This window comes from Lemur catta, chromosome 2, assembly GCF_020740605.2.
Source record: "Lemur catta isolate mLemCat1 chromosome 2, mLemCat1.pri, whole genome shotgun sequence".
Classification (NCBI taxonomy): Eukaryota; Metazoa; Chordata; class Mammalia; order Primates; family Lemuridae; genus Lemur; species Lemur catta.
In genome coordinates this window covers 25,984,580-26,006,963 of record NC_059129.1, presented here as the reverse complement: position 1 = coordinate 26,006,963, position 22,384 = coordinate 25,984,580, and the positions used below count along the sequence as shown (strand labels likewise).

Genomic DNA, 22,384 nt, shown 5'->3' with positions numbered 1-22,384 from the left:
TCAGGGACTGTGTGGAACCAGAAGTTCCCATAGCTAAAGTGTTTGCTCTGTGTGCCCTGTGCCAAGCTCTCTGGTAAGTGCTTTACCATACAAACCAAAGACAGAGGTTCATTAACTTGTCCAGAGACACAGTCAATAATGGATGGAACAAGCACAGGAGCCCTTACTCGTTCTTAACCACTGCCATTTTGCAGCGGGTGAGCAAGCAGCTTGACTGACACACTGAAGCAGGAATCCTGACTGCCAAGAAAGTCGAGGGAATGTAAAAAGCAGAGAAGCCTGGTGGACTCACTGCAGGAACAAAAGGCATTCTCCGGGTAGCTCCTGAGCTCTGCACTCTATTTAACGTCTTGCAAGACACAAGGCACTCAAATTCCAAATCATGAACTTACCTTTTTCCCTGTGTTGAGAAGGATTACACTGTGTTGGGCAAAGGCTGTTTTAGAGAGCAAGAAAGTAAGAGCATACATTCTGGAATGACTTTGAAGAAAATGGCGAAAGCACACACGGGACTCTTGCGTCCTGAAAAGTTCAGTGAGTCGCAAAAATCACTCTTGAAAAACCCTTTTTTAAACAAAAGGGGGTTCGTTCAGTCTACGTCTCACATTTGCATAGTGTTTCTCTCTTTCTAAATCCTTTCACATTCACTTATTTTAATTCTTACATCACTCCCAGAAGAGAGTTAAAGAGTGGGGGTTGGGGATTGGGCGCAGAGCGACAGAAGGGTAGCATTAACACCCTTCCACAAGAGAAACTGAGGCTCCTAAGAGTTAACTCATTCGCTCGAGGTCTAGTCACTGGTGGGAGCCAGATATACACTACAGGTCTCACCAGTCACTGCTGCCTTGGACTGTTTCTAAACCATTAGGTGGCCACTTATTTCCTATGTACCAGGATGACTGATGAATGGTTCTGGATTTTGTCTCCTTCAATCCAGGCGGGCTTCCTGGAGGAAGCTGACAGACTAGAAGAGGCCGGCGAGGCCTTCCTCCGGAGGGTCGCGCGTCACATGCCGGGGGGCACACGGGGAGCTCAGAGAGCACCCCGGGGACCACCCCCGGCCCCCAGAGGGCCCCGCGTCACGTGACGAGCCCGGCGCCCGGGTCACGTGCCGGGGGGGGGGAGGCCGGGGGTGGCGGGCATCCGGGCCGCGCCCCGTTGGGCACGCTGGACGCGCGCGAGGCGAGGCCGCCGAGGCCGTGCGGGTCCGAGCGGGCTGGAGCCGCGGCGGGAGGCGGCGGCGGCGGCGGCAGCGGCGGAGGGGGCGGCCCCGCGTCCGCGTCACGTGGTGCGAGGCGGGCAGCCATCTTGCTACAAACACAAACAGAGAGGAGCGGCCGCCGCGGGAGCGCCAGCGCCCCCTCCCCCGCCGCCGCCGCCGCCGCCCCCCGGCCCGCCGCCCGCCGCCGCCGCCGCCCGCCGCGCGTCGCCAACGCCCAGGGACCGGACCCTCGCGCAGCCCGCCTGCCCGCGGTAAGCGCTCGGCGGCCCCCGCGGCCCCAGCCGGGCCCCGGGCAGGCCCGCCCCCGACGCCGCGGCGGCCGCGCCGAGCTAGCGAGCGCAGGAGCCAGCGGCGCGCGGGCCGCCGGCGAGGACCCTCCCCCGTCTCCTCCCCGAGGCCGCCGCCGCCGCCCGGTGCGCCCGCCCTCCGGCCCCTCCCCGCCGCCGGACCCTCCCCCGGAGCGGGCCGGCCTCCGCGCGGCCCCGGGAGGCCGGCTCCCCGTTCGGGGGCGTTCGCCCTCCGCCCGCTCCGCGCGCACCTGGCGCCCCTCCTTGAAGGGCACGCCGTCCTCCCGGCCCGGCCGCCGCCGCCCTCCCGCCCCCGCGCTCCTCACCGACGGCCCCGGGCCCCTGCGAAACCCTGCCCGGGGCCCCTCCCGGCCGCCCTGGCCCAAATGCCCCGCGGTGGCCGGGCCCGTGCTGTGCGCCCCGCGCTCCCGGGAGGCTTCCCCAACGTGCCGCTGGGTTCTTGTCGGAATGAGCTGGGCCTTATGGGTCTCCAAGTCCAAGCGTTCCACTTTGGCCAACATGGAAGCCTTCTTCTCCACCCAGGCACCTCTCCTGGTTCTTCACCTACGTTTTCTTTCAGCCGGTGACCTTAGTGCTTGGTCATTGGGGTCTCCTCCCTCCTCGTTGCTCGGTCTCGTTAAACACCTTTCTTAGCAGGGCCTGCTTGGCTTACCTGTCACCAGTCCAGGCCCTTCCTAGCTTATGTCCCTTGATGGAGCAGCTCCCTGGCCATAGCCCCTCACACTTTGCCTCTTTTTTTTTAAGTAACTTTAAAGAGACCCTCGTGTCTCTTCTCTCTTTCGCACTGGTTGCTGAAATTCCTAGTCAGCTTCCAGGTCTTTTCCATCCTAGTGCTCGACACTGGGAGATGCTACATAAATACTTGTTGGCCGGATCTTTCCTCCACCCACCCAGTCTTACTCCCTCCTGCCTCAAAGTGCTGCTCTTGCGGAGATCGTCAGCCTCCACGCACCCTCTCCACTGCCCCTCTAGCTGACAGCAGTTTCTTCTTAGCCCCCCACCCCCTTGCCTTTGCCACTGAGACACCATCACCACCAATAAGCTGCTCCCCTTTCCCGTCTGCGAGTAGGAGTTTGGTCTCTGGCTCCTTCCCATCTCCACAGTTGCCTCTGTAGTCCCAGCCACCCTCCATCTCAGCTCCAGTTTTATTTCTTAGATTGTAGGTCTTGGTCTTCCAGTGGTCTGCGTGTCCTTGGGGAGGATTTGGGGCAGACCTGGACTTTGTGTTCTGCCACTGCTTGGGGACCAGGGGCCTTGGGGGCCCCATATGGTGATTGCAGTTAAGTGAATTGTGTGCTTAGACTTGTGGACGAGCTTTTTCTGCCAGTGGACACATTAGTATTGTATGGGATTTGATAGAAGTTTGCCCTCACTTTTACATCTGTGGTTGGAGTTTGGGCTAGAAAAACTAGCCCCACTTTAGAAGAGAGAGGTGAGAAGAGGCTATGGGAGCGATTTAAAAAGTGTCAGGAAATTAAAAATGCCTTCAAACTCAGGAAGCATGCTTGAGAGTTTGGGATGGCTACTGCCACCGTGCGTGCCGCCTTCAGTCTTGGCTAGAGTGTTGAGGACTTAGGGGTACCCTGTAGGGGAAGCTGCAGCCTCCCTTCCTTGTTTTCCCTGGCTTCAGCCCAAGGCTGGGCAAGTGGGCAAAAGGGATCAAATGAGGTAAAGTGTGAAAGAGCTCTGAAAACTGTTAACTAGTGTGCAGTTGCCAAGTGGTCTTGTTATTTGCCGTGATGTCTGAGAGAGTAGAGCTGGGATAACTGACCAGCCTGGGCTGGGGGAGCTCGGGTTTGCATCTCTTTTTTTAAGCTTCAGAGTCCTCACTCTACCATGCACAGAGAATCTTTCCATCCTGAGAAAGGGCCAAGTCACCTCCAACAGGCTTGGGGCTGGGCGGTTGCTCCAAATGTTGGGGAATTTGGGACTCTGCTTCTGTTAATAGTGGTACAGTTTTTTTTTGCCAAGGCACATTGCTCCGGATTGGGGCTAATTTTAGGGGAGATGAAGCGAGGAGATAATGTTCTTAACTTAGCGTGTGCTGGGAACGCCTATCGCCTGCGTCTTTTCTTCTCCAGGGAGTTCTGAACCCCTGGGGAACCAGCTCCCTTCCAGTGCCCTCCAGCCGGTTGGGAGCACCCAGGCCCAGCGTGTCCTTGCCCCTTGTCTCCGGCAGGGGGCAGCCTTTTAATAGGAATAATTCAGTCACTGGGGCAGTCAGGGTAGACTGAGGCCAGAGAAAGAGAAGGATTGGGGAGGGAATGAGTAGCTGAGGTAGGCTGAGGGCCAGTGAGGTCTGGAAGGGGCCTGGAAGGAGGAGACCATTAGCCTGGGCAGCCAGGGAAAGGGAAGGCAGGACAGCGTGCCATCCCTGGGCTCTCGCCACCTCTCCCCCTCTTTCCTTCATTGGAAAGGGATCCAAACACTTGGCTTTGAGACTTTGTGATAGACAGACTTAGGGTAGTTTTTTTTTTTAAAAAATGTATTCTTTTCTCAAGGATTTCCCTCCTGGCAAGATTTCAGATATCTCTCGTGGGGCAGTGTAATTAGGGAATGATTTCCCTGCTATTCAGAGGCCCGAACGTGGTTTGTCTTGTCTTCCATTCTTCCCCGTGCTCGTGGCATAGAGGAGGTTTCTGGGCACTGGCACTGTTGACGTTTAGGGCTGGGGAACTTTTTGTTGGGACTGCCCTGTGCCTCATAGGGTGTTGAGCAGCGTCCCTGGCTTCTACCCCCTTGATGCCAGTAGTACCCTCTGCTCGTTTGTGACAGCCCAGAACATCTCCAGACAGTGCCAGAAGTCCTCCAGGGAGCAGAGGGGTCCCCAGTTGAGAACCGCCGGCTTCGGCGGTGGCATGTGGGACCCATGCACACACCGGGTGGCTGCAGCTGCTGCACTGGTTTCTTGTGTTCCAGGAAGGAGCTGGGCAGCCCCCAGCTTCTGGCACCAGCCCCTTCTCTGGTGGGGCCCAGAGACTTAATCTCATTCTCTTGGTTTCTCCCCAAGATGGTGCGTGGCATGGGCTTTCTCCTGCCCTTTGCCTCTTCTCCCCACCTGCCTTTCCCTCTGCCAGGACCTGGTGGCACCAAGGATCGGGTGGCACTCCTGGCAGGTGGGAGGGTGGGGTGGTTTCTTTTTCTGTTCTCTCTCCCACTCAGCAGCCCTTCTATGCCCCCAGGACTAGTTTCTGTCCTTCTAGAAGGAATGAACTGGAGGAAGCTCAAAACTGCTTCTCCTGAGGCCTGTTTGAAGGAATGTGGGGTGTTTTTCTTGGAGTGGGGAAAACGTAGGTATGCAGTGGTTATCCCCAGATAACTTTTTTCCTAAAGCTTTTTTAAAAAAATTATTGTGGTAAAATGCATATGATATAAAATGTACCATTTTGACCATTTCTAAATGTGCGGTTCTGTGGCTTTAAGTACGTTCACGTTGTTGTACAGCTGTCACCACCAACCTCCGCAGAACTTTTCTGTTTTCTTCTGCTGAAGCTCCGGCCCGTCCAGCAGTGGCTCCCACTCCCCCCCGAGGCCCAAAGCTGCCGGCCACTTTCCGTCTCTGTGAATTTGACTGCTCTAGGGACTTCGTGTGAGAGGAATCAGATGGTAGTGTCCTTTTGTGACTGGCGCATGTCACTTAGTGTCATGTCCTCAAGGTTCATCTAGGCGCTAGGTTGCTTTGGGATTGTGGTGCAGGAAGCACGATCCTTTCTCTGCTGCCCTGCAGGCCACTTGGATTGGTGAAAGGCTGCCGGCTTTGTAGGGTGTCCAGCCACGGCTGTTGTGGTAAAGGTGCCCATTCGGGGGACCTCAGCCGGGCTCTGGGTCATCTCTGAGGGCCACGTTTCACCCTAGGGTGCTGGGACTCTGAGCTGGCCCTGTGTTTGTCCCGGGCTTTTGCTTCAGCTTTCAGGTGATTGACCCTGTCACCTTGGGCCCTCCGGTGGCACCCACTTCCTCTTCCCTCCCAGACTGTGGCATCCTGGAGTTGATGGGAGCTGCAGGGGCACGCCGGGCCAGCCTCCCTCCCAGCCAGTGACGGACGCCCTCCCAGCTCGTGGACATTGCCTGCCCTTCATCCTCTGCCCGGTACCGCCGGGGATGAGCCTCCTCCTGAGAGTCTCCTCCGTAGTCCCTTAGAGGAACCGGTTGCCGCTGCCACCACCTCCTCTTCTGTCAGCCTCAGTGACTCCGACCTTATTTTTACTTTATGGTGAGGGAACCTTCTTCCCAGCCATTATCGTAAGAACCTTGTTCCCGTCTTGGCTGTTTTGCTTGAGCGACTGTTGATCTGAGGCCAGGGGGTCTGGGCGTTTCTTCCTGTTGAGTGGGCCAGCCCGGACCCGCCTGCCCGGAGCCCTCAGCCTGTGCCCGTCTTTGGCCCCGGCCTGGCCTCTCCGCTCCTTTCCACTGGGTTCCTCCCCAGACTGGGTCCCTGGACTCTAGTCTCCAAGCAGCCAACCGTGATTATTTCCATGAGGGAAGGAATTTTGCTCCTAGATTTATCCCTAATCCTTTTCTCCATAACTGACCTTTTCCTGCTGGAATGTTTCTTGCTCCAGTGGTGGTTTTTTTTTTTTTTTTTTTTTGCTTCGTTGTTCTGTCTTTGTCCTCAGCGTCCGTACTTACCTCAGCCGCCCGTTTCCCGGATTCTGTGCCACACTTCCTGTCTCAGTCTGTAGGTGAGGGTGCTGATGACCTGATACCATGTGTGGCGTGTCTTCTGCCACACCTGTGGCATCTAGTGCCCTGGCTGTGGGCCTGTTCAGTTCTGCAGGACGGGGGCGGGCTGGAGGCAGGGATGCCTACCAGCCCATTAACTCATCCCCACCTTCTTCCCCTTGCTCTCGTTAAGGATTTTTCCCAGATGTGAAGGTCCTTCCCGGGCACTACTGAGGCCAGACCGATAACCCAGTGGCTTGGGGACCCTAGTTCACTCCGGCACGGGCCCTTGCCTGAAGAGAGCCTGCCCCTCTCCCTACAGCTTCCCAGGGCCAAGACTTCCAGGTGAGCCTGAGGCTGAGGGAGGGCCCCCTGCAGAGGCTGGAAGGGACTCTAATATACCTGCTTCTTTCCTTTGTCTTGACTCACGTTTCTTTGGTTAATAGCCCATAGTGTGAGTGGCTGTGTGGCCGGCTTAAGTGACCCACCCACTAGCCCAAGGCCCATTACCTTGCCCACCAACGTGTAGGACCTTCCCCTCACCCTGTGAAGTGTCTGAGTGTGCTATTCTCCAAGGCCCTGTGTTCCTCGTGCCCCGACAGGTGTTTGGCGTGTGAACGCTGGTCCTCCCTGCTCTGCCCGTTCCCTCCGTCCTCTAGGAAGCACACACAGCTCCACGATGGCAGCAGAGACGCTCAACTTTGGGCCTGAGTGGTGAGTCACATGTGCTTTGGCTGCTGTGGAGAAGCCAGGGAAGAATAGGACTGCTCTGACTACTGTCTTTCTCCTTCCCTTCTGTTCCTCTTCCAGGCTCAGGGCCCTTTCCAGCGGTGGCAGTGTGGCCTCCCCACCCCCCTCCCCTGCCATGCCCAAATACAAGCTGGCTGACTACCGCTACGGGCGCGAGGAGATGCTGGCTCTCTATGTCAAGGAGAACAAGGTGAGTGGGCAGGTGTGGCAGTACGTGGCTAAGTTGCCCTGTGGCCTCGGCCAGTGGAGAGGACCCTGGGGCATGTGGTATCTTGGTCCTCCTGCCCCATCTGACAGGTCCCTGAAGAGCTGCAGGACAGGGAGTTTGCTGCGGTGCTGCAGGAAGAGCCACTGCAGCCCCTGGCCCTGGAGCCCCTGACCGAGGAGGAGCAGGTGGGCTGAGCGAGGGCTATAGGTCAGGACCTCAGGTTGGGAGGAGAGGGGCTAGGCTGGAAGGACAGGTGAGGAGGTTGGGGTTTGGGGCAGGGTTGGGGTGATCAGGTGCCCAGGTCCTCACTCCTACCCCTGGCTCCCTCCTCAGAGAAACTTCTCCCTGTCAGTGAACAGTGTGGCTGTGCTGAGGCTGATGGGGAAAGGGGCTGGCCCCCCCCCGGCTGGCACCTCCCGTGGCAGGGGCAGCACTCGGAGCCGAGGTAGAGGGGCGATCACGTGCTTGGGGGTGGGCAGAGCTGGGGCCGTGGTTTCAAGGATGTGGAGAGAGGTTCTGGCAGGTTTCAAACCTGCATGTATCTCATCCCTTCTTTAGGCCGAGGCCGCGGCGACAGTTGCTTTTACCAAAGAAGCATCGAAGAGGGTGATGGGGCCTTTGGACGGAACCCCCGGGAGATCCAGCGCAGCCAGAGCTGGGATGACAGGTGGGGCTGGGGGACGGTGGCAGAGGCAGAGTGGGCCGGCCCATGGAGGCAGGCTTTGGTCTTTGTCATTAACGGGTAATGGGAAGCCCTTGTCGGAGAGCTCTGGGCCCTGCCCTTTTCCTTCTGACTCTGTTACTACCAGTTTGTCCCTGTGATGTTCTGTTCCATGTGTCCCTTTGTGATCCCTTCTCCCAAGCCTGACTTTTCCCTAGTTCCCTTTGTCCCCTGCCTTCCCCATCCCGTCTCAGGGCATAGTGGACGAGGCGTGCAGCAGGCCTACAGGGTGGGGAGGAGAAGCCGTACTTATTTTTGACCAACACCTTTCCTCCTGCAGAGGCGAAAGGCGGTTTGACAAGTCAGCAAGGAGGGATGGAGGTATGGAGAGCTGGAGAGGGAGGTGGTGGGGTGTCGGGGGACTGAGATGTGTGCCTTAGTTGGGAGGATGTTTACTGGGGGCAGGAGGGCCTGGAGCTGGTTTCCTCACTGACCAACAAGGGTCAGCGAGAGTCTTCCAGGTGCTGTGACTGCCATTCTGCCATGTCTCTCCCCACACCCAGCACGATCCGGGTTTGAGGAGGGAGGGGCTGGCCCAAGGAAGGAGCATGCCCGCTCAGATAGCGAGAACTGGCGTTCTCTGCGGGAAGAGCAAGAGGAAGAGGAGGAGGGCAGCTGGAGACTCGGGGCGGGACCCCGGCGAGAAGGAGACCGCTGGCGCTCAGCCAGCCCTGGTAAGATTAGGCCAGGTGGCATCCTAGGGGCTGTGGGAGGCAGGAACTGTCTCAGGAGGGTGGGCTCCAGTGGCCGTGAAGAGAGAGCAGAAAGCTTGCTGGCACAGGGTGGCTGGGAGCACAGTCCTTGAAATGCCAGTGGTTCCTGGGGTGAACGGTGGCAGAGGAGAGACTCTGGCTTGTCTCGGATACCTATTCTCTTTTTCCTCTGACTTTTCCTGCCCAGATGGTGGCCCCCGCTCTGCTGGCTGGCGGGAACATGGGGACCGGCGTCGCAAGTTTGAATTTGATTTGCGAGGGGATCGAGGAGGGTGTGGTGAAGAGGACGGGCGGAGTGGGGGAGGCAGCTCTCACCTCCGGAGGTGCCGAGGGCCTGATGGCTTTGATGATGACAAGGATGGGCTCCCAGAATGGTGCCTGGACGATGAGGATGAAGAAATGGGCACCTTTGATGCCTCTGGGGCCTTCTTGCCTCTTAAGGTACTTGGGAGGAGGCGAGGGGGGGGCGCTCTTGGTCAGGTTGTTGGGGACCTGCCCCGCTGGGTTCCTCTCGCCCATTTGTTCTCTGACCCCATCGCCTCCCCCTACCCATACAGAAGGGTCCCAAGGAACCCATTCCTGAGGAGCAGGAGCTCGACTTCCAGGGTCTAGAGGAGGAAGAGGAGGAGCCTCCCGAAGGGGTGGACGAGGAGGGGCCTGAGGCAGGTGAGCCACAGGGTGGGCAGGGAGGAGGCATGAGAGGCTGGTGCTGGCTGCCCGCCTACCTGCAGGGTCAGGCTGCCTGGAACTGCAAGAAATGCAAGTGCTGAGAGACATGCGGAGGAACCTAGAACCAGCAGAGCTGTGTCTTAAAGGCAGCGTGTCAGATAAAAATCAAGCACAATCAAAGTGACCTTTGAAAATCCCTTGGAGAAGCTATAGAGCATGGTGTTAACTGAGTGGTGTCATGTACACAGCCGTCTGCGGTGTTGCAACACGTGCGTGCTGCGTCCTGAGGTGTCAGGCGAGAGTCAGTGTGCACGGTAGAGTCTGGGGTTATAAACTCTCCACGTTCCCACTCAAACATTAGCTGAGTTGCCCGAAGTTCAGTGAGTGGACTCGCTGCCCAGAGGCCCAAGTTCCGGCCACATGGAGGGCTTGTGCTGACTCACGTGTCAGGCCTTCTGGCTATTCAGGTTTGAATTCTGGTCATTACCCTTCTCTCTCAGGTGGGAAGGAGCTGCCCCCACTGCCTCCTCAGGAGGAGAAGTCCAGCTCTCCGTCCCCACTGCCTGCCTTGGGCCCACTTTGGGGGACAAATGGGGATGGTGACGAAACTGTGGAGAAAGAGCTCCCAGCAGCTGAAGGTAGGGTGGGGGCTGGGGCTGCTGCAGACAGCACCCTCTCCTGTGGGGAGGGGCGCACAGGGCGTTTGTTTTGGGGGGTGGCTACAGCAAGGGCCCGTTACTCTGGAGTGAAGGCGGGGCGGGGACTGTCTTGTCTCCTCTGCTGCCCCTGTCCACCCTCCGTCCTTCTCTCCTAGGAGACGATATGAGGGGCATCCAGCTGAGTCCTGGGGTGGACTCCCCCACTGGCCCACCCGGTGACCTGGAAGATGATGAAGGCTTGAAGCACCTGCAGCAGGTGGGGAAGGCAGGAAAGCTGGAGGGAGCTTTTCCTGCGGGGAACAGAGAGCCACACTTTTCCTGATTACGTGCTGGCTCATCCGTGACCTGACCTTCTGACCCCAGCCCCATCCTGATGTTGCGAGGCTGAGCCTTACTTCTCTCTCTGGGCTCTCAGGAGGCCGAGAAGCTGGTGGCTTCCCTGCAGGACAGCTCTCTGGAGGAGGAGCAGTTCACGGCCGCCATGCAGACCCAGGGCCTGCGCCACTCCACCGCAGCCACTGCCCTCCCCCTCAGCCATGGCGCTGCCCGGAAGTGGTTCTACAAGGACCCGCAGGGGGAGATCCAAGGTGCCTGTGGCCAGTGGGGAGGGCTGTTCAGGGGCCTTTGTTTTTCAGGGTGTCTTCGGCGCACCCTCTGACCCTGAGTGGTTTTATTCTGCTTCCTTGGTCCAGGCCCCTTCACAACACAGGAAATGGCCGAGTGGTTCCAGGCTGGCTATTTCTCCATGTCACTGCTCGTGAAGCGGGGCTGTGATGAGGGCTTCCAGCCTTTGGGTGAGGTGATCAAGATGTGGGGCCGCGTGCCCTTTGCCCCAGGACCCTCACCACCCCCCCTGCTGGTGAGCATGCCTCTCTTCTCCGTGGGTGGACGGGGAGTGGGGGTGTGGGGCAGGGCCAGATCACAGCCTTGGGACCCCAGCAGAGCCCCCTGCACTCCCTGCCCTGTGCACTGGGCTTGATCTCACCCTTGTGCAGGGAAACATGGACCAGGAGCGGTTGAAGAAGCAACAGGAGCTGGCAGCGGTGGCATTGTACCAGCAGCTGCAGCACCAGCAGTTTCTTCAGCTGGTCAGCAGGTACGGGGGGCCCAGGAGGGCTTGGAAGTAGGGCAGGGCGCTGGCTCCATGTGGCCCACCACCCCCACGTGCTATCTACATCTCCGCAGCCGCCAGCTCCCGCAGTGTGCGCTCCGGGAAAAGGCAGCTATGGGGGACCTGTCGCCGCCGCAGCAGCAGCAGCTCACAGCGTTTCTGCAGCAGCTCCAGGCTCTCAAACCCCCCAGGTCCGTGGGCTGCCGTGTGTCACAGTGCTGTGCGTGTGTGCCCTGGAGATGTGTATGGAGGGGGCGAGTGGGCTGGAAATGGATTGGGGTCCTGAGAATCGGTGATTTGCTCCTCAGAGGTGGGGACCAGAACCTGCTCCCGACGATGAGCCGGTCCTTGTCGGTGCCAGATTCGGGCCCCCTCTGGGACGTACATACCTCAGCCTCATCACAGTCAGGTGTGTGGCGGGACTCCCTCCCCTGCCCACGCATCTCGGCCATCTTCTCTCCCTCCCCAGGCAGTTTCTGTGGGAGTGGGGCCCTGGCCTCTTCTCACCTGCACGCTGCTCCCGCGGTCGTTGTGGCTGAGGAGCCCTGCTGATGGCTGGGACCGGGGGGCCCAGGTTCCCTCCTGAAGCTGCCCTTGCCGCCTGCAGGTGGTGAGGCCAGTCTTTGGGACATACCAATTAACTCTTCGACTCAGGGTCCAATTCTAGAACAACTCCAGCTGCAACATAAAGTGAGTAGGCGTCCAGGGGCTGAGTCCCTGGGTGTGGAGGGCCGGACCAAGGTGGGGCCCGAGGCCAGTACCGCCAGCCCCCTGCACCTGACCAGGTCGGTGGTCTCAGTTCCAGGAGCGCAGAGAAGTGGAGCTCAGGGCGAAGCGTGAGGAGGAGGAGCGGAAGCGCCGGGAGGAGAAGCGCCGCCAGCAGCAGCAGGAGGAGCAGAAGCGGCGACAGGAGGAGGAGGAACTGTTCCGGCGCAAGCAGGTCAGTGCCACCCTGTCCTCTGGTTGACTCTTCTCCTCACTGTGGCCCCCTCACCCCCTTCTCACCGTGTCCCTCTGGTTCAGGTGCGGCAGCAGGAGCTGCTGCTGAAGCTACTGCAGCAGCAGCAGGCAGCCGCAGTCCCTGTGCCCCCTGCGCCCAGCTCCCCGCCCCCACTCTGGGCTGGCCTGGCCAAGCAGGGCCTCTCCATGAAGACGCTGCTCGAGCTGCAGCTGGAGGGCGAGCGGCAGCTGCACAAGCAGCCCCCAACTCGGGAGCCAGCACGGGCCCAGGCCCCCAACCACCGCGTGGTAAGCCGGGCCCCTCCCGTTGACGGGAACCCTGGGCCCTTTCTAGTCAGCTTCCAGGGTGACATGGGGAGGAGAGGCCCTGAGCCCAGGCTTTTCCGCCCAAGCCCTGTTCCTCACATTGTCCTGAGGGGTCTCTTTCCCACACACCCCCTCACCTCGCTCCTCATCCCTTTGCCACGCAAGTGAGCCTCCCCACCTAGCTCTCTTAGGTGCTTTGTTGTGGCCACCCTGACTTCGTGCCCTCTGCAGCAGCTTGGGGGCCTGGGCACTGCCCCCCTGAACCAGTGGGTATCTGAGGCAGGGCCGCTGTGGGGCGGGGCCCGACAAGAGTGGGGGCGGCAGCAGCAGCCTGGGGCTCTGGGAGGACACCCCCAAGAGCGGCGGGAGCCTGGTCCGTGGCCTTGGCCTGAAGAACAGCCGGAGCAGCCCGTCTCTCAGGTGGGTGCAGGGCCCGGAGGCTCCAGGGCGGCTGGGGATGGAAGGAGAGGGAACACCTGAGCTGGCCTCTAAGTCGCTCGCTCCCCTCAGCGACTCTTACAGCCACCTAGCAGGTCGCCCTGTTCGCAAAAAGACAGAGGAAGAAGAGAAGCTGCTGAAGCTGCTGCAGGGCATCCCCCGGGCCCAGGACGGCTTCACCCAGTGGTGCGAGCAGATGTTGCACACGCTGAGCACCACGGGCAGCCTGGACGGTACTGGTGGGCGGACCTGGGAGGGTCGGCTGGGGCTGAGGTCGCCAGACCCGAACCAGGGGGGCCTGACAGCCCCAACCTTGGCCCACAGTGCCCATGGCTGTAGCCATCCTCAAGGAGGTGGAATCCCCCTATGACGTCCATGATTATATCCGTTCCTGCCTGGGGGACACGCTGGAAGCCAAAGAATTTGCCAAACAATTCCTGGAGCGGAGGGCCAAGCAGAAAGCCAGCCAGCAACGGCAGCAGCAGCAGGTGAGATCGTGGGGCCCTGGCAGGGGGGGTGAGCGCCCAGTGCCCTCCTGACTCACCCTCTCTGCTGCCTTAGGAGGCGTGGCTGAGCGGCGCTTCCCTGCAGACGGCCTTCCAGGCCAACCACAGCACCAAACTCGGCCCTGGGGAGGGCAGCAAGGCCAAGAGGCGGGCGCTGATGCTGCACTCAGACCCCAGCATCCTGGGTGAGCTGGGGCAGGGGCAGGGGCTGTGCTCACTTGGCACAGGGCGGCAGGAGCCTGGGAGAGCCAGCTCAGACGCAGCTTCTCCCCCGGCTTCAGGGTACTCCCTGCATGGATCTTCTGGTGAGATCGAGAGCGTGGATGACTACTGACCAGCCGGTCCCCAGCACCTGGGCTGTAGGCCAGGGGTGGCAGCAGTGGCATGGACCCTCCGGTCCCCAGCCTGCAGGCTCCCCAGAGGGAGCTGAGGAGGAAGCAGGGGTGGCGGCCCCAGCACTTGTTACAAACCACACGATGCACCTTAACTCACCCACCACGAGGCACTTTACAGATTGGGGGGAAGGGGTTGTTTTTTTTGTTTTGTTTTGTTTTGTAATTTTAAGCAACTTTGAAGAAAATGTTAGGAGAGACAGAAGATATTGTTAAAAAACTAGACTCTAAACACCCCTTACCCCTCTGGGGATTGGGGGGCGGGGTGACAGTGGAAGGTCCACAGAGGTTTCTTTGTTTTGTTTTGGGGATTTTTTGTTTGTTTTTTTAAGAAAAAAGTTGAAAAATAATGAAAAAAAAAATGGTTAGGAGGCTGAAAGAAAAACACACTGTTATTTTGGGGCAGTGGGGACACAGGCCCCATGGACCTGTCCTGCCTGGGCCTGAGGCTGCACTTACCTCCTGCCCCTGGAAGGTGGGCGGTGAGGTAATTGGAAGCTGGGGCGCCAGCAGTTTGCACAGCGAGACCCCTGCAGACCCCCACCCGCCGGCCCAGCTGTGACCAGCTCCGTGTTGCTGTGACTATGGCAGAGGTGTCTAGGGTAGGGGCCAAAGTAGCGCCTTGGCTTTGCTGCTTTGGGGGAAAGTTGCACAAATTGGATGAGCTGCCTCAGCCCCCAGGCTACCTTCCTGCACTGGCCTATGGGTAGATGGGAAGGGCCAGGTCAGTGCCAACCTCATTTGGCTGGTGGGGCAGGGCGGCCGGACTTGGACTCTGACTCTGGAAGCCCTGGCGAGGGGCTTCCCCCACCGCTGCCATTTTGGGGGACGCCTTGGTGTGAACCTGAAAGCCCCAGCTCTCTGCCTTGCCACATGAATGTATTCTCTGGGCCACAAGCCCCTGCCTCACCCCTGCGAGAGGTGGGGGTGGGATGATTCCTCTAGGAGCTGCGGAGGGAGGAGGCGCCACTTACCAGACTGAGTTGTTTCTCCAGTGACGGGGGCAGGAAGAGGGGCCTTGAAGGGCAAGAAGTGGGCACCTGGGGCTTAGGGTTGCAATGCGGGGGCTGCTGCCAGGGCACCCCCAACCCGCGGCCTGCTGTGGGGTGTGGACCACCCAGCTCTGCACCTGACCCCGCCGCTGACCAAATGGGAGAGGAGCGAGTGGCCTTCCCGGTCGGGTGCGTTCTTCGGTGCTGGGTGATGTTGGGGTCAGGAATGGAGCGTGGGTATCTCCTTGGTCAGGGTAGTAGGCTGCCCTTTCTCTTGCTCACTGATTTCTTAGTCCTAATCCCCACATGGATTTGTCTCCATCCGTTTTTTTTTGTCTTTTAGTAGTTTTATCTTTTGGGTTTCTCATCTGACGCGTCCCACCGACCTCATTGCTCAGAGTGCAGTATTAGGGCGAGACTGTCCCACTGCCTCCTTCCATGAATGTATTTATCCTTCCTGTCCTGGGGAACTGAGGGAGGGGCTGTCTCCCCATCTGTCCCCAGAGAGATGACGACTTTTTACTTTTTTTTTTTTTTTTTTTGCACCAAAGTGGCAACTGGGTCAGTGTTGGGGAATCAAGCTGGCCTCGGGGTGGAAGGGCCCCTCCACCTGCTTCTCCCTGGTCTTGACAGTGTTAGCATCCGTGAAAAGACAATATTCTCTCTAAAGCAATAAGGGGGTAATGGGCCGGGGAGTTTTGATGCTGCTGGCCCCCAGCTCCCCCTTCCCTCTCGCCAATGTTGGCGCATCATTGGCGCATACCGTGTTGGCGCATCCAAGGTGTAGGGGAGACTCCTGTTGTGACTGAATGTAACTGCCCCTGCCCCTGCGCAGCCAATGCAGGGGAGGGGGGGACACTTCCTGTCTCTTCCTGACCCTTCCCCCAGCTAAAGAGACTTTGAACTTAGGGGGCCCAAGAGCCTGGAGAGGCCTTAACCCTGTGAGGAAGTGTAGGGGGAGCCCTCTCCCACCCCCATCCCCTTCTGAGAGTGGTCAATGTTTACAAGCCCCTGAGCCCCCAGCCCAGGGACTCAGACCTGTTGCTGTCCTTCCCCAGCCCGTCTTCCTGGGCCCTAGTTGCCCCCTGCCCTTCCTGGGGTTTGGGTTGGTGCAGGGGCTGCTCTGTATTCCCTTGTCTGCCTTGTACCCCCAATTTTCCTCACCCTGTGTGACTTCCCTTTCTTTTACCTGCCCCTGTAAATACTCCTCCCCCAATAAAATTTGTGTGTGTTCTCCCCTCTGAGTCAACTGTTGTTTTTATTTGGGGGAAGGGGCATTAGGGATGAGCACATAACTCAGGGCTGAGGCCGCTCTGGTCAGCAGCCTAACCAGCCACGAGGACAGTGGAGGCCGTGTCTGGAACACCTGTGGCCCTGCTGGGCGGAGGCTTTCTTACCTAGGACTTCAGCATTGCTCTGAGCAAAAGTGAGATTCCCCGGCCCTTTCTGCTTGGTGGGGCCCCCTCCCCCGGGCCTGTCTGCCCTCAAGAACGAGAAAGACACAAGCAAGGGTGGAGACCAGGTACAGAGTTGGAATTGGTTCCTTTATGGAAAAACTGAAAATATAATAAAAATTAAAATAAAACCAGTTTTAAAAAAGCCAGCCCCTGGAGTTTCCACCTTCTGCCTCTGGCCCTCCAGAGGGGTGAGGCCCTGACCCCAGGGCAGCAAAAGGATGAGGGCCTTCTGCCCCTTCCTCTTCCCCCATTCCATCCCATCTTAATCTCCACAGTGGGGGCCCCGGGAGGAACCAAACCTGGGTGGGGGAGCAGGGACCCAAGGCCCCGTGGCCTGGGGAAGGAGGCTTGGTGTGTACCCAGCCCCAAAGCTCCCGGCCTGTAGTGTGGGCGTGGGCAGGGCCCCTCCCGGCCTGGGCCCAGCTAGGGTTGGGGCGGTTAGTTCCAGATCTTGAGGAAGGAGTCCCAGGAGCCTGTGGCCACAGCCATGCCATCGTCAGTGACCCCAAGGCAGCTCACGCGGTTGTCATGGCCAGCAAGGACACCTGTGAGGGAGAGAGACCTCAAAACTTACCTGGCCTGGGCTCCCCATCTCTACCTGCCCTGTCAGGCACCCTGGTCTCACCTGCACGGTCGCCCTTCATGGCATCCCAGATGTTGCAGTTGAAGTCGTCATAGCCAGCAAGCAGCAGCCGGCCACTGCGTGAGAAGGCAACAGAGGTGATGCCACAGATGATGTTGTCGTGGGAATACATGAGGAGTTCCTGGTCAGCCCGCAGGTCAAAAAGGCGGCACGTGGCATCATCAGAGCCGGTGGTGAAGGCGTAGCCATTGGGGAAGAACTGCAGGACACAGGGCCAGGGTGGGATGAGGGCACAGAGCAGGACCAGGAGTCTGGTCAGGAGAGGCTGCCCTGGCTCGCCCTGGAACTTACAGCCACAGCATTGATGTCGGATTCGTGGCCGATGAAGGTCTGTCGGCACATAGAATCCCGCACGTCCCACAGCTTGATGGAGGCATCACAGGCACCCGACACAAAGGTGCGGCCATCGGGGGCCAGTGACAGGGACATCACATCCCCACTGTGTCCAGCAAAACCCACGGTCTGCTGGCCTGTCTCAATGTCCCACAGGGCACTGGAGAGGTGACAGGAAGGAAAAAGTCAGAAATGGGGTGAAGGACAGAACCCTGCTTCCCTATCCCCTCCACCCCATGGGCCCAGCCCTGTCAGAGTACCTAAGGAAGGGACCCCCCAGGAGCCTGCTCTTGTCCTAGGTCAAAGAGTCTTAGTTGGGGAGCGGACCCATCCCGCTGAGAGAGTGACCCGACTGAGGCAGGAAGTGTGGGTTCACCCAGATTGCCCAGCAGGGGCAACTGTCCCCAGACAGGGACTCACCAGGTGGTATCCCCAGAGCTGGTAATGATTTGGTTGTCATCCAGGAAGCGGCAGCACGACAGGTACCCTGGGGGAAGGGGCTGGTCAGCCAGGTCCAGACAGGGAGGGCAGCACAGCCCCTGCCCCCACGACAGTGCCCGTGCCCAGCCAAGGCCCTCTCACCAGTGTGGCCAGGCAGCTCCCGGCTGACCCTGACATTGCCCTCTCGAGTCTTGAGGCTATAGATGGAGCAGATGTTGTCCAACCCCCCACAAGCCACAAAGTTCCCTGAGGGCGCGTAGGCACAGGTCATGACCCAAGAGGAGCGCAGCGGGATGGCGTGGACCTAGGGAGGAGGGGCAGTGCCCAGGGTCAGAGCCAGCCAGGGCCCTGCCACCCACCCCACCCTAGGTACCACCTCTACCTTGTTGGTGGTGTAGCTGTCCCAGATGATGAGCTTCCCATCCTGGGAGGCGCTGACCAGCAGCCTGGGGGACAGCGCGCAGAGAGGCAGAGGGCTCAGGTGAGAAGCCTTCCTCTGGAGGCAGGACACCCTCCCCACCCTCTGATCGGGCAGGAAGCTCTTCTGAGATAACCCCAGCAGCAGCCCAGAAGTTCCTGTTGGGATGGCCCTGCTTCCCAAGTCCCATGGAGATGTGTGGGGATCACAGTCTTCCCAAATATACCCCAGGAGTATGGGTCTACTGCTCATCCCGCCAGATCTGCCCCGCCTGCTACAAGTCAGCCCACAGCACTTGAACACAAAAGCTCAGCACAGAGCCCCAACCCAATCACACACACACCTTGAGTCTGTCCCCCAATGCATGGCATAGATTTTTGCCAGGTGCCCACGGAGGGTCCTCCGTGTCCTCATCTGGATTCTCCCCACTGGGTCCAGCCCAGCTGTGATCTGGAAGCAGAGGCAGAATGGGCTCAGGGAGGCAGCAGGACCCCACTGAGCAGCACACCTGCAACCTTGCCCCCCCACGCCTCCAGTCCTGCCCGGGATTCACCTCACCTGGGTCAGTGTTGAATCCCCACATGCTTTTCGGGCATCCTGTAAGAGATGGCAGAGCCAGGCAGGGAGAAGCAGGAGAGAAGACAGGTGGGGGAGGAGAAGGAAGGAAACAGGAGACAGGAGTGGAGAGGATGAGACGCTGAGAGATGAGGGGGGCCGCCCTCCCCCACCCCCTTAACCCCTCACCCCGCCCACTCCAGGGCACTGGGCAGCAATACACACAAGCCACCCAGCCCTGCCCGCTTGGCCTCCCCAACCCAGCCGGCCAGGCCCTCACCCGGATCTGATTCCGGAGCTGCTCGGCCTCCTGTCTCAGTTGCTCCAGCTCACTCATGGCGCCGGGCCCGTGGGGCGGGGCTGGGGGCGGCTGGGGGCCGCGGGACGGGGGCTGGGGGAGGCAGCTCCTGGCCGCTGGCCCGAGGCCTGGGGGATGCAGGGCTGACGTCAGGCCCCAAGGCCGCCGGGGAAGAAGGGGGAAAGGCGGGGTTGAAGCGCGGCCCGGAAGGGGTAAGCACCGGAGGGGGGAGGGGGCGGCAGCGGTAGCCACGGTCGCCGGGGCAGAATCGGGGTCTCTGGCACCAGAGGTGTTGCCGAGGTGTAGGCCCAGGTCTGGCCGACTTCCCCAATCCTCCTCCCGCCCCCCGGAAACGGAGCGGGAAGTGCAAGAGGAAGCGCAGGGGAAACCCCTCCCTCGGACAGCAGCCCGGGCGGGACACCAGAGGCAGGAACTGGTTGGGGGGAGTCCCTTCGAAAACAGACCTGGCGCCCGCCCCTGCCCGCACAGGCACCACCTTCCAAGCACCTAATTTTAAAAGGGGCGGTGCCTCTTTAAATTCACCCCCACACGCCGCACACCCTCCACACACACCCCCAGCTTCGACGGTGGGGGGGAGACCAGAGGGGAAAGCTGGGCTGTTCGTGGGGTTGCCTAGGCAACCGTCACCCGGACTGAGAGCACCTCATTGGTGAAGTGCCCCCACCCTAGCCCCGTTGTCAAGGCAACCGCATCCAAGGCAGAGACCTGTAGGGTGGGTGACCCCACCCCCGGCCCCGTCGCCCCCGCCCGACCCTGCCTCCAGCCCCTCCCCAGAACCGGCCAGGGTGGCTGTTTACAGGATTTGGGAAAAGCCGATTGGGCACTAATAGGTTCGGGACGGCTCACCCCGGATAATCCCTGGGCCGGCTGCGCCCCATTAGCCGTCCGCCGCAGGTTGGGGCGAGAGTGGCGGGGAAGGCAGCCCCAAGCCGCTGCTCCCTCCAGCGCCGAGGCCGCCGGCCCGCCGCGCCCGCAGAAGGCCCGCGGGAGCCGCTCTCGAGTAATTAGGGCTCCGAAGAGAGGTTCCCGGCCCCGAGGCGCGGAGCTGCTCTCTCCCAGGCGTCAGGCGGCAGCCCCAGGCGGCCCGGCCCCTGCGCCCTCGGCACCCCAGGGGCCCATCCTCGGGCCTGGCTGGCTCCTCCCGGGGCCGGAGTCCTGCCCCCCCTTGGACACCTGTGTGATCTAGCCAAGCACACCGCACTGTGCCGACCCAGGCGTCCCCCACCCAGCTCCCACTTCCCCCAGGCGCTGGGCGTTCCTCTTCCCTACTGACATTTCCCCTCTGTAAGTTCAGCTTTCTACGCCAGTGTCAGGGGATGCCCCTCGAAAACGGGGGTAGGGGGACAGAAATCCCTACCCACCCCACCCCCAGGTCCGGACAAAGCCCCTTCCTTCCAGCTGCCAGCAGCCCAGGCCGGGCGGCAACGCCAGAGGCCCGGGACAGAAGGAAGCAGGCCAGGAGGAAGCCGCTGGGGGCGGGGGCGACACTCCCAGCCTCAGTCCCCATCACCTTCCAGGGCCCCTTCAGCGGCCCCCGAATTCTGGGGATACAGCAGCCAGGGCCTCATAGAGAAATGGGGGTGCCACCATTTCCGCAGGTCTGGTGGGGCAAGGAGGAGGAGACAGGGGAGGGTCCCCGGATCTGGCAGCTGGAAGGCGCGGGCTGGTGCCGCGCTGCGAAGCGCAGTGGGCCTGGTCCTCCAGCCCCCACGACCTCCATTTTGCCCAAAACAAAGCTGGGCGGGGGACAGACACCTGGGAGCTAGGCTTGGGGTTAGGACTTGTAAAGGGGGAATGGGGTGACGAAGTCTCCGGTTTCAGGGAGGGGGCCAGAAAACACGGGCAGAACCCCAATCGGGGTAGGGTGGAGACGAAGCGAAGGGTGGCTCGCGGCCTTGCCTGTTTCTCCCCAGATTCTGCAGTTTTGCAAAGCGAATGCCGGCGGGGGTGTGAAAGAGGGGGACACGAGGGGTGCCACCTGGGACAGGCAGGGGGGGTGGTGATGGGGAAAGGGGGCGGGACGGGGCCTAAAGGAAGCCCGGAATTTAGCCCCCCAACTTCTAAGGGAGCAAGAGGCAGGCGGGGCTGAGCTGGGGTCTGGGGGTCAGGCAAAATGCCGCTGATGGTGCAGGGAGCGCATGCATTAATGGGGGAAGGGGTCCCCCAGTTCCCCTTCCGGGTTTGGAAGCGACGGGGCCGAAGGAAGGGAGGGGAGGTCTGGGGAGTTACGTCCGCTCCCAAGAGGCCAGACCCGGGGGACAGAAGAGAGGTTCCCCCATGGGAATTTGGGGCTGGGGGGCATGAGGACTCCTTTTGTCAGCGGAGGTACCTGTGGCGGTGGGACTCTGCGAAGGGGTCGCTAGAGGAGCGCGGGAGGTCCTGTCTTCCTCCGCGGCGGAGGCGGCAGCGGCGGCGACGCGGATGGATTTCCTCAGTCACCCCAACTCAACCGTCCAGCGCTGCTCTCCCCAGAGCGGAGGGATCCCGCCCGCCAGTGACGCGGCCGTCGCCGCCGCGCCCAGGGCCCGGCTGGACGATACCAACTACTTGGGGGGGGAGGCCAGAAGAGAAAACACCACTTAAGGGGCAAACACTGACTCAGTCACAACAAAGATAGTATGCCACACTATTTCGACGCAAATCGGACCAAAAAAAATGGTTTGCTTCCCGAAAAGGAGTAAGACGTCCCCCTGGGGCTGGCAGAGGTGGTACAGGCATAGGGGAGGGTGAGACGGCTCTCTGGTCACGTGATAGACCTCCAGCCCCTCCCAGATTGGGTGGATCTAGACTGGGAAGGGGAGCTCGACGCCCCAGTTCTCGGTTGGACCACGCCCCCGCCCCGGAGAGGCCCCGCCCCTCTCAAGGGGGCGGAGCCTGAGAAATCCGGACCTGGTGAGGACGGGGCCCGCCTCGAGGTAGCAGAACGAAAGAACAGCGATTCTGATCGTCCCCTGAGCAGGAGTGGGTGGGGGCTGGTGCTGACCCCTTGGAATGCCATAAGAGTCCTGCCCAGACAGTTCCTTAGCGTTGCCCAGGTTTTTGTAGACCCTTTTACAGGGTCGCATGCCACCGTAATAGCAACTCATTTACTGAGTTCCATACTTACGTTATTTAATCCTCACAACACTGGGAAGTTAAGTACTAGCATTACCCCATTTTCTAGCAGTGGAAATAGACCGAAGGCTGCAGAGTTAAAATATGAACCCAGACAGCCTTAACGACTTTGCTGTGCAATTACAGTACATCTACACCAGCTTCTAGATGGAATCCCCCTGGGGACCATCCCAATAATGGGACAAGAATGTTAGCATAGGCCTGCTTCCGTTTCCACACCTGTTAAATGGGAGTGTTGATGGTCATCTGCCCCACAAGTTCCTTGGACTGTTGAGATACCATAGATCGTGAAAATGCTTTAGAAATTTCAAGTCAATGAATAGCCTCCATTGATTCCTTGCAATTTAAAAGTATCAAAACACGCTATTCATTTGGTCCCTGTTAAAGGCGGTACAAATATTTTTCAAAAGCATAATTTTTTAAAGAAAATAAGAAACACAGTCACATTCTTAGTTATGCACAAATTCTATGTATGTGCACCTACCAA

At 59.9% G+C, this 22,384-nt stretch overlaps 2 protein-coding genes across 2 annotated transcripts; one reads left to right on the top strand and one right to left on the bottom strand.

The window, feature by feature from the left end:
• The first annotated feature begins 1,410 nt into the window (after positions 1-1,410).
• Positions 1,411-13,652, top strand: GIGYF1 (GRB10 interacting GYF protein 1). Its single transcript, XM_045541465.1, is given in 28 exon segments — positions 1,411-1,473; positions 5,502-5,743; positions 6,386-6,537; positions 6,795-6,906; positions 7,003-7,132; positions 7,240-7,335; positions 7,484-7,595; positions 7,709-7,817; positions 8,152-8,192; positions 8,375-8,545; positions 8,772-9,025; positions 9,142-9,250; positions 9,754-9,891; positions 10,068-10,168; positions 10,328-10,499; positions 10,605-10,771; positions 10,908-11,008; positions 11,098-11,214; positions 11,332-11,432; positions 11,631-11,713; positions 11,823-11,963; positions 12,047-12,271; positions 12,521-12,586; positions 12,588-12,709; positions 12,800-12,960; positions 13,052-13,215; positions 13,289-13,418; positions 13,515-13,652. Coding segments are annotated over 25 exon segments (3,099 nt in total). The 5' UTR covers positions 1,411-1,473; positions 5,502-5,743; positions 6,386-6,537; positions 6,795-6,871; the 3' UTR covers positions 13,568-13,652.
• A 2,488-nt stretch (positions 13,653-16,140) lies between these two features.
• Positions 16,141-21,473, bottom strand: GNB2 (G protein subunit beta 2). Its single transcript, XM_045541466.1, has 10 exons — positions 21,113-21,473; positions 18,745-18,890; positions 18,468-18,506; positions 18,253-18,359; positions 17,874-17,937; positions 17,633-17,795; positions 17,471-17,537; positions 17,009-17,210; positions 16,700-16,916; positions 16,141-16,619 (listed from the first exon to the last, which is right to left on the bottom strand). The coding sequence occupies exons 2-10, from the start codon at positions 18,799-18,801 to the stop codon at positions 16,513-16,515; spliced, it is 1,023 nt and encodes a 340-aa protein (XP_045397422.1). The 5' UTR covers positions 18,802-18,890; positions 21,113-21,473; the 3' UTR covers positions 16,141-16,512.
• Between the last annotated feature and the right edge of the window lie 911 nt (positions 21,474-22,384).